General features: G+C 43.3%; 1 protein-coding gene across 4 annotated transcripts in view; it reads left to right on the forward strand.

Annotated features, from left to right (window-relative positions):
- Positions 1–10,789, forward strand: part of FNDC3A (fibronectin type III domain containing 3A) — a 189,667-nt gene that overhangs the window by 77,241 nt on the left and 101,637 nt on the right. For all 4 annotated transcript variants that reach the window (XM_034758505.1, XM_034758502.1, XM_034758503.1 and 1 more), the window contains one exon: positions 217–292. In XM_034758505.1, the coding sequence (XP_034614396.1) occupies positions 217–292 (76 nt within the window). The remainder of the gene's footprint in view (positions 1–216; positions 293–10,789) is intronic.

The raw sequence follows: 10,789 nt of genomic DNA on the forward strand, positions 1-10,789 counted from the left end.
TTTGAACTTCCAAAATGTTTCACATAAAGATTTATATTTAAGTCATGTGTGTACCTTTATGTTAACTTAATTCATTTCTGTCGGGGAAGAAGGTAGCAAGCAGCATGCTCTGGAAAGGAATGTATACATTAAATGGAAGAAAGATGGCCTGTTGGGTGCACTGGGTTATGTGATGCATTCCTATGTAACAGTTTCAAACACCTTTTTATTTTTAAGGTTATTCTGGTGCAAGTTAATCCAGGGGAGGCTTTTACAATAAGAAGAGAAGATGGACAGTTTCAGTGCATTACAGGTAAAGTTAATAATGTATATCCTTGATATTCTCATTTTATTTCAGTATAAACAAAAGGTATTGCAAGAAATTCTTTCATTGTGTAAATGTGTGGTTTTTGAAGTTGTAGGAAGAGGGTTGAGGAGGATATGATTTTAAAATAGTTTTATAGAAGATTCCAGTTAATGCTAGTGTGTAGATTTTTTTTCCTTTTCACTATCATAACCATAACCAATGCATTTTTACATGTATCATGAAATTAGATTCTGCAAAGGAAATGATTGTAAAGTTTACAGTGCAGATGAAGAAGTACTATAGGAACAATTATGGTTTTGCTTATTTATTAAATGCAAATCTCAATTTTAGAATTTAAAGCTGTAATTCAGTTTTTGAAAGTTACTTACTGACTCTGGAAACGGTTTGTTTGGCAGTCATTTGAAGGTAACTGAAAAATTAATCCTAGGGATTTTTAAGGTAGAGAAGACAATGTAGCAATGATTTTTTTTTTAATGAACTCTTCATTCTGCTTGTGGAGAGTATTAAACGATTCCTACAATAATAGCAGCAGGACCAGGAAACAGTGACTATCACAGCAGTCCATGAATGTATAGGCACCAGTTGTGAAAGTAGCAGTGCTTCTGGCATTAGACTAGCCTCTGTGCTCCTGGTCTCCCTGTGCTCAGCAATGCAGGTGTGGTATAGTACTGTACTACTTAAAAAGTTGGCACTAACAGGACATGAATCTGTAAACTTCATGCATTCTTAGAGGCACTTCTTACTCTTTACTTTCAGAGAACAACTGCTATCATGGTAGAAACATAGGCCTGGATGAACAAAAGAATTTAGGTGCCTAAGTCCCTGTTTTAGGCACATAAGTCCCAGTTTCAGGACCACTGTGAGGCACAAAACTCCCACAAAACCTTGTAGGCGCCTACGTTTTTGCAGTAAAAGTTTCCCAGGCACCTATGTTTCTGCCTCTGTGCATGCCCACTGCTGCCTCCCGTAGGCCACCGCCGGATGCCTATCTCCTGCCTAACCCCCAGAGTGATTTGCAACCCGGAGGAAGATAGGCATTCGGTTGCCTAAGGGTTTGTCTTCACTTAAAGCGCTACAGCAGTGCTGCTGTAGCGCTTCAGTGAAGACACTACCTATACTGAAGGGAAGGGGTCTCCCATCAATGTAGGTACTCCAGCTCCCTGAGAAGCGGTAGCTAGGTTGATGGGAGAATTCTCCCATTGACTTTCTGCTGTCTCTGGGAGGGCGCAGCTAGGTCGATTTAACTGCATCATTCAAGGGTGTGGACTTTTCACACCCTTGAGCGACGCAATTATACCAACCTAATTTCCTAGTGTAGAGCAGGTCAGAGTTGGGTGCAAGTCTGATCCAGTAGGCAACCTCTGAGCATGCCTACTAGATCATGTCCCGCAGATGAATTCACACAAAATAGCTTGGGGGATGGCGGAGGAGGACCATCCTCAGAACTTTTACTCCAATGGTTAGGGTATTCAAATGCCCCTCCTCCTGCTGGTGAGAAGAAATTTGAGCAGGGATTTCTAACCATTCAGCTATGGGGTACTCTGATGTGGGGTCCCTCAGTCTCTCCTGTTGAAGCTGTTGCACTTCGGATAAATAATTAAAGAATAATTTGGGACAGAGAGACAGCAAGCACAAGCATGAGAATGATTCTATAGCTTTGTGGTTAGAGCACTCATCCGAGATGTGGAAGACTTCAGATCCAGTGTGGCTACTCAGTGACTTTATCCAGAGTGCAACAGCTTCATCAGCATAGGCACATAACTCCAGAAAAGTAGTCACAGTTGAGAATCGCAAGCAGAGATAGGCATCGCCCTGCACTAGATTTAGGCACCAATCTCCGTGAGACAGTAGGGTTCAGCAAACACCCCTCTAATCGGCATCTTCCATTGGCTAGAGTAGGTGGCTCCCTGTCCAGCATGCTGATTTTTGTGAATCGCAGTCTAAGGCTATGTCTTCACACATTTAAACACCCACACCTGGCCCATGCCAATTGATTCAGAATCATGGGGCACAGGCTGAGGGGCTGTTTAATTGAATTGTAGACTTCTGGGCTTAGGCTGGAGCCTGAGCTTTGGGACCCTGAGGTGGGAGGTCTGAGAACTCAGGTTCTAGCAATTAAACTGCCTGAGCCCCGGGAGCCCGAGTCAGCTGGCATGGGACAGCCCCAGGTTTTTATTTGCAGTGTAGACATACATTTAGGCATCTCTGTGTCCCTGTTCATTATATTGGGAGCCTAGGTGCCTAACTCAGGATTTGTGAATTGCAGTGATTTTTCTAGGTGCTTGAAAGTTGTGACACTGAACATCACAGCCCCTAACCCCTTTTCTGCATCCAGGCCCATATTCTTTTTCTTTAAAAAAAAAAAAAAAAAAAAAAGAATTTAGTCTCAAGCCTTACTATTAGCATGCTCTAACTTGTAGAATGTCACATTGTAGAAATGAAATCTTACTCACATTATAAGAACATAAGAATGGCCATAATGGATCAGGCCAATGGTTCATCTAGCTCAGTATCCTGTCTCGCAACAGTGGCCAGTCCCAGATGCTTCAGAGGGAATGAACAGAAAAGGGCAATTATTGAGCAATCCATACCCTGTTGTCCAGTCCCAGCATCTGGCACCCAGAGGTTTAGGAGCACCATAGCATAGGGTTGCATCCCTGACCATCTTGGCTAATAGCCATTGCTGGACCTATCATCTATGAACTTATCTAATTATTTTTTAACCCAGTTATACTTTTGGCCTTCATCACATCTCCAGACAAGGAGTTCCACAGATTGACTGTGCTTTGTGTGAAGAAGTATTTCCTTATGTTTGTTATAAACCTGCTACCTATTCATTAGATTTGGTAACCCCTAGTTTTTGTGTTATGAAAGGGGTAAATAACACTTCCTTATTCACTTTTTCTTCACACCATTTTTAGACCTCTTATCATATCCCCCCCTTAGTTGTCTCTTTTCTAACTTGAACAGTCCCCTTTGAAATCTGTCCTCCTATGGAAAATGTTCCATACCTCTAATCATGTTTGTTGCCCTTCTCTGAAGCTTTTCCATTTCTAATCTGTCTTTTTTTAGATGGAATGACCAGCGCTGTACATAGTATTCAAGGTGTGGGCATACCATGGATTTGTTGATACCATAGCATGATGATATTTTCTGTTTTATTATCTATCCTTTTTCTACTGGTTCCTAACATTCTGTTAGCTTTTCTGACTGCTACACATTGAGCAGATGTTTTCAGATAGAAATCTTGGAGTCATTATGGATAGTTTTCTTTAATGGTAACAGCTAATTTAGTATATATCATCATTTCGTATATATAATTGAGATTATTTTTTTCAATGTGCATTACTTTGCATTTATCAACATTGAATTTCAGCTGCCATTTTGTTACCGTCACCCAGATTTATGAGATCCCTTTATGACTCTTTGCAGTCTTAACTATTTTGAGAATTTTTGTATCATCTGCAAACTTTTCATCTCGCTGTTTACCACCTTTCCCAGATAGTTTATGAATATGTTGAAAAGCAAAGGTCCCAGTACCAATCCCTGGGGGACCCTGCTATTTACCTCTTTCCTTTGTGAAAACTGACCATTTATTTCTATCCTTAATTTCCCATCTTTTAGCCAGCTACTGATCCATGAAAGGACCTTCCCTCTTATCCCATGACTATTTATTTTGCTTGAAAGTGTGGGATGTTGCCAAAGGCTTTCTGAAAGTCCAAGTACACTATATTAACTGGATCACCCTTGTCCACATGCTTGTTGACCCCCTCAAATAATTCTAATAGATTGGCGATGCATGATTTCCCTTTACAAAAGCCATGTTAACTCTTCCCCAAAATATCATGTTAATCTATATGTCTGTTAATTTTGTTCTTTACTATAATTTTGACTTGTTTGCCTGGTACTGAAGTTAGGCTTACCGGCCTGTAATTGCCTGAATTCCCTCTGGAGCCTTTTTTAAAAATTGGCATTACATTCTCTATCCTCCATTCATCTGGTACACTGGTTGATTTAAGCAATAGATTACATACCACACTTTGTAGTTCTGCAATTTCATATCTGAGTTCCTTCAGAATTCTTGGGTGAATGCCATCTAGTCCTGATGATTTATTACTGTTAATTTATTAATTTGTTCCAAAACCTCCTATATTGACACCACAATCTGGGACAGTTCCTCAGATTTGTCACCTAAAAAGAACAGCTGAGGTGTGGGAATCTCCCTCATCTCCTCTGCAGTGAAGACAGATGCAAAGAACTTATTTAGTTTCTCTGCAATGGCCTTGTCTTCTTTGAGTGCTCCTTTAGCCTCGTGATTGTTCAGTGGCCCCACTGATTGTTTGGCAGGCTTTCTGCTTCTGATGTACTTTAAAAAAATTGCTGTTAATTTTTGTGTCTTTTTCTAGTTGCTCCTCAGATTCCTTTTTGGCCTGACTAATTTTACTTTTACACTTGACTTGCCAGAGTTTATGCTCCCTTCTATTTGCCTCAGAAGTATTTGACTTCCATTTTTTAAAGGATGCCTTTTTTGCCTCTAACTGCCTCTTTTACTCTGCTATTTAGTCATAGTGGCATTTTTTGCAGAGGCGCCAACTCCGTGGGTGCAGGAGGGTGCTCTGGGCTGGGATCGAGGGGTTCGGCGGGCGGGAGGGTGATCAGGGCTCGGGCAGGGGGTTTGTCTTATGAACAGAGGCTCACAGCCGAGCCTGGTGTAAAAGGCTGGAAGGACTTTGGGTGAGCATTGCTCTTTAAGACATGAGAGTATCTCGTGAAGTAAGTCTAGGTTCTAGGATGTGTTATGATTTTCTTTTATTTGTATCCATTTGTTTCCAGTATTTCTAATTGCTATCACTTGCATCTCTATACTTTGTTAAATGAACTTGTACTTGTTTTCATTATAAACATATCTATGTGCTGTGTGTTAAGTGGGATGGTGATCTGACATGTAACTGGTAAGCTGGAGTGTACTCCTTCTTTGGAAGCAGCAAATTTGTGAGTACTGAGAGTGTCCGTTGGACACTCCAGGGAGATGTTTGTGGGTTGCTGTGTGCCTATTGCTAACCTGGAAAGAGAGACAGTGGGGCTTGAGGGGATTGTTTGTCTTACCTGTTGGGGCAGATAAGATTTCCTCATGCTAAGGGCAGATGGCAGCAAGGTACCTCACAACCCTAGGTACCTCTGGGAAGCATCACAGGAGGCAATCCAGGGAATGGGCAGGATTTCAGATCCTCAATTGCATAAAAAGGATGGAGAAGGTTTTTCTGCTTTCCAGATACTAACAGTGGAGGGGTCAAAACCAGCAGAACTAGTTTTCTGAGATCTGTTACTTTCTATTTCTTACAAGGCCCTCTAAGCTCTTTCCATGCATCAACTACTCCTGAGGACATTCTGTGCCAAAAAAAAAATAAAAATTCTGTGCACAATATTTTAACATTCTGCAAAATTCTGCAGATTTCATTTGTCAAATAAGCATGGCAGTGGGGAGCACAGGCCACTGGCTGCACAGAGGTGAGAGATCACTGTAAAGCTCCCCCCGGGATACATACTCAGCGGTGAGGCCGCACCCAACCCTGACACAGCGTAAGGACCAGGCCTGCCCCAGAAACACCCCAGGGCCCTTCCCCTCTGTGCCAGGTGCACCAGGTATGGGCAGGCATGCTCAGCAACACAGGATGTAAGTGTGGAGGGGTGTGAGGGTTTGCACCCCTGGTTACCAGGCAATACAGCCTAGTGGCTAGAGTCCATAGAATCACGCCTGGTTGCAGGCCAATGCGGCCTGGTGGCCAGAGACTCTCCCACTCCACCAGATCCCGGCCTCCGGCCCTAACTGCGGCGTAGGACCTTGCCCTTGGCTCAGCGGGAGGGTCCTACCGAAACACGCTGAGGCTTGCTGGGGGCAAGGTACCAGTCCGTCGCCCCCCCGGGTCGCTTCCTACCAGCTTGAACATGGAGGTCTCCCACGAGTCCCTAGGTTCCCTGAGGACCTCCAGGTCAGTCACCTCCGCAGGTTCCTCCTGTAGTAGGGCTTCGGGCCAACCTGGAGAGGCTTCAGTCTCCGGTGCCTCCATGGGTGGCGGTTGGTCCTCCATAGGAGCTTCCCGGTCAGGTCCCTCCCCTGCAGCCGCCAGTCCAGACTGAGCTGGGCTTCCTCCTTTTATACTCCCAGAGCACTTGGAGCATGCCCAGTATGGACGGGGCAGGACTTCCACCGTGAGTGCTTCTGGCCTGACGCTTCCGGGGCTGGTGCGGGGCAGTGCTGCCCCGTCACACACCTTCCCGCTTAAGAAGGACCCTCCGGGTTGGTCCGCCTCCTCCGCCCCCTCACTCTGTCTAAAGAAGAAATCTGCGTTAGCGTGGGCCTTACCCGGGCGATGAAACACGTGGAAGTCATAGGGTTGGAGGGAGAGGTACCATCGCATAATCCGGGGGTTTGTATCCTTCATACTATGCATCCACCGTAGAGGGACATGGTCTGTGATCAACCTGAAGTTATTCCCCAGCAGGTAATAACGTAGGGCATCGATGGCCCACCTCACCGCCAGGGCCTCTTTCTCTATTGTGGAATAATGTTGTTCCCGGGGGAACAGTTTACGACTTAGATACAGTATCAGGTGTTCTTCCCCATCTAATTGGTGGGGTGGGGATCCGGGTGTGGGTGGCTTGTCGGGATGGTCCAGGTGCAGGGGAAGTGGGGCTCATTGGGGGAGGGGTTTCTGAGTGCACAGGGGGGCTTGGCGGAAGGGTCTGGGTATGAGGGGGTCTGGATGCATGGGGGTTGGGCGGATGGGGGAGCAGCTCCCTGTATATGGATCCCTCCCCCTGCAGCTTAGGAGCGATGGGTGCAGAAATTGGCGGGGAGGGAGGGAGTTTGCAGAGCTTCCTGCAGTTGGGGGAAATATCTGGGGGTGGGTCTGACCCAGCCCCGGGTACCATGCAGGGGAAGAGGAAGTCCCATCCTCCCCAGCCCACCCAGTAATAGCAGCTGGAAGCCACCAGCTGGGTATTCCCCAGTCCCGCCCCCTGCCCCATAGTGATTTACCTCTTTGCCAGCTGCCCTGAGCAGCCGAAACATACTGCTGGGGAAGGTTGCATGACCGCTTTTGTGGCTTCCTCATCAGAAAGTCATTTTTCTGCAGAGAAGCAAAGAAATCCGGCACATGCACAGTGGCACAGAATTCCCCCAGGAGTAACCAACCTGTGAAGGATATAGTTGTTGGACAGTAATATGTCTCTGAAAGAAAATTAGCACTACACATATTGCTAAAGTTGTTACATCTGATTTGGGGAGAAAATGCAGAAATTTTCATAGAGAATCCAAGAGGGGATACATCTTTCTGCAAAGTGGATAAGGGAACTAGCATCTCCTTGAAACCTGAAGCAGTACTCAAGGTTCTCTTACAGAGGAAAATGCAAGCTTCTCTAAAGAGGATGTTCAAGCCTTCTCCATAGGCCATGGAGTCTAAGATCTATTAGATGGCTGCAAGAATTGAGCAAATCTCTGGCTACCAGAAATAAGTAGTCATACATTGCCAAGACCTCATCCTATCTTAATCTCTTTCTTTAGTGATGGCACATTCTATATTATCAGGATGTCTTTTTGTTCTATGGTCTCCTCTGTCTGAGCTCTAAAGCTTTGGGGGTATTAATTAGGTACCCCCTATTTAGATACTACTATTCATCACTATATAAATTCTTAGCTAGCTAAAAGGTTCTTTGGGTTTGAATCACCTGTCTAAAAAAGGTCACTCTAAAGTCAGACTGGCAGCTGTCTCCCTTCAATGAAAATTCTTGTCTTGGAGGAATTAAAAAAGTTTGAGCAGTCACTGACTAATAAAAAAGACTCAGGGGCTTCCTGGGGAGGAGGACAGATGCCTCTTCCTTTCCCCCTCCTTTCCAAATGCCATTCATACAGTATAACTCTCAAACCTTCAAGAAGAGCCTGCAATACCTGAGCTTATTGCCCAGATGAAAGACCACTACTGTTTGTTCATGTACACCTTAGCCAAGAACTAGATTTGTTGCTATCTGCAAACATAATTGGATGCAACTTTTGTGGGTCATGCAGGCAACTGTAAAATATTAATCCATCCTGATTGTTGGATTTCTTGTACTATTGTGGGAGGTCAAAAACATATGGACTGGTATAGAAGATTAAAGAAAGAAACAGAAAATTATCCTTAGCTGTTAATTTCCTTTCTTCAAGAGCTTGTATACAAGTCTAGAACTTGTCCCTGTAATAATTTGTTTAATGATAATGGTTTGTTTTGTAATTATTCCTAGATTTATGTTTTGCTGGTATGGCTGTTAAAGTTTCAACTGAGTTCTGTGGACTGACAAATCCCTTATCTAAGGGGAGGATGGTGCTGTCAAAACTTAGTTATTCTGTCTCCATCTGCTGGCTGGGGGAAATTGTATTTTAGCTGTCTGGAGTGTTAAAAAATGTCAAAGGAAGTAAATTAACAGACAGTGAAAACTATTTTCCCTTTCATTATTAGTTTCCGTGATTCTGCAGAGTGTTTAGAAACTAAACTATTTCAGAATAATGTTATAATCAGATTTGTATTGAAGATTCTAACATGACCCTAAAGAGGATTCAAATCTTTTCAGAAATTTGTTTGTTACAGTTTATTCTTTTCCCCCTTTTGAACCACAAATTGGTCAATCTTGCAACTGATGGTTTTGTGAGATTTATTTGCAACATGTCAGTCTAGTAATTACTTCACAATTTCTGTGGGGAACATAGTACTTTTATACCTTGATATTCAGGCAAAAGTGAATAAAACGTAATGAACATGAGACTAAATGTTCATTCTTTTTATTCAAGGTATTGAACTCATCAGTATAACAAGTCAATCTTTTTATTGTAATCTTAAATTATCAACAAACTAAATAAGGAGATTGAATCTAAGATGAACAGATACTGCATTTTCATACACTATAACCTTAAAAGTGTTCCAGTTATATGGTAAATTGTCATCTATCAAGCTTACATGCAAAAATATTACTATTGTCTCTGTATAAATGCCACGGCAATCTGTGACAACAGTAGTTGTCAAATGAATGATTTAATCCTTGCCAATTTTCACAAACTCACCATCCCAATCTCTGGATGGATGCCAGTCTATTGTGATTGGATCCAACTGCTGATTCCCACGTGCTTCTAAACCCCCCAAGTCTGGGTAGTGACTGATCACTGTTCCTAGCTCTAGACCTCATAGGTGCACTCCCAGATAAAGTTTTAAACCTGTCCTTTCAACAATTGGGTGACATTAAAGTTAAAGATACGACAATACCAAGGAGGTTTGATTTGGGGAAACGTGGACATAGAGGGTAGATTATTGAAACAAGAATTTGGAATAAAGAAAGAAAATAAAATCTAAAGAACTGATCTGAACTTTTAACACTGAGATGTCAGCAAGACATACCAATTTATTCTGTCCATCATTCAAACTTTGAAAGAGTTGTCAGAAAGTTTCAAAAATCAGATCTGGAATTTTTTCTTTGTCCCTCACCCAAGGCTTGTCTACATGGGGGAAAAGCCCACAGTAACTGATGCACACTAGCTGCTCTGCACTAACTCCATGTGTGGACACTATTACTTAAGAATGCCTTTGTGCTTATTAGCTTAATGCACTGTGGAAGTGCATTCAGCTAAACCACCCAAGCACTCTCTTCATGTGTAATAAGCATCCATATGGGGAGTGACTGCAGAGTCATTAATGTGCTTGCTGCACACTGACTTCCCCATGTAGACAAGCCCTTAAGAGCTACTGAGTCATTTTCTTTCTTTAGTCAGTGGTTTATAGTAAACTCCACTCACCTTCTCTTTTCTTCATTAGTGCATCTTTTCTATCCGCTCCTCTCTACCTAATTCACCAGAATACCTGCTAAAACTTTTTCTGTTTTCTAGTGTCAGTTTTCTTTTGTATTCTGCTTCATTTTATGTAGTCTTTTTCTGCCTGCAATGAAAGCTGCTAAGTCAGCTCTGTAAAGTTTTCAGTTATGCTTTTTCTGTGAAGTTCTTTGTATAAAGGAGGGAATGCTGTCTATATTAATAAAAATTGTGCATGTGTGCACACGCACATACAAACACACCCATCATGTATTTGGAAGTAATAGCCACATGATAAATTGTGCAAGCATGTAATAAATATATTATATGCCCACATAATTTATCAAATGCTTATAACAGCATCATCTGCACCAAATCTATCTCCTTGAGATTTATTCAGACATTCTAATTCCAACTGGAGTAGGGTTACCATATTTAACAAATAAAAAAAGAGGACCCTCCACGGGGCCCTGGCCCCGCCCATTTCCCACCCCCAGCCCCGCCCCAACTCTGCCCCTTCTCCACCCGAACCCTGCCCTAACTCCGCCCCCTCCTCCCTCCCACTCCCAGCCACGCGAAAAGGGCTGCCCGAGCGCTACCGGCTTCACGGTTTGCCGGGCAGCCCCCAGACCCTGCGCCCCCGGCCGGCG

The sequence above is a fragment of the Trachemys scripta genome, chromosome 1 (assembly GCF_013100865.1).
Source record: "Trachemys scripta elegans isolate TJP31775 chromosome 1, CAS_Tse_1.0, whole genome shotgun sequence".
In the NCBI taxonomy this organism is placed as follows: Eukaryota; Metazoa; Chordata; order Testudines; family Emydidae; genus Trachemys; species Trachemys scripta.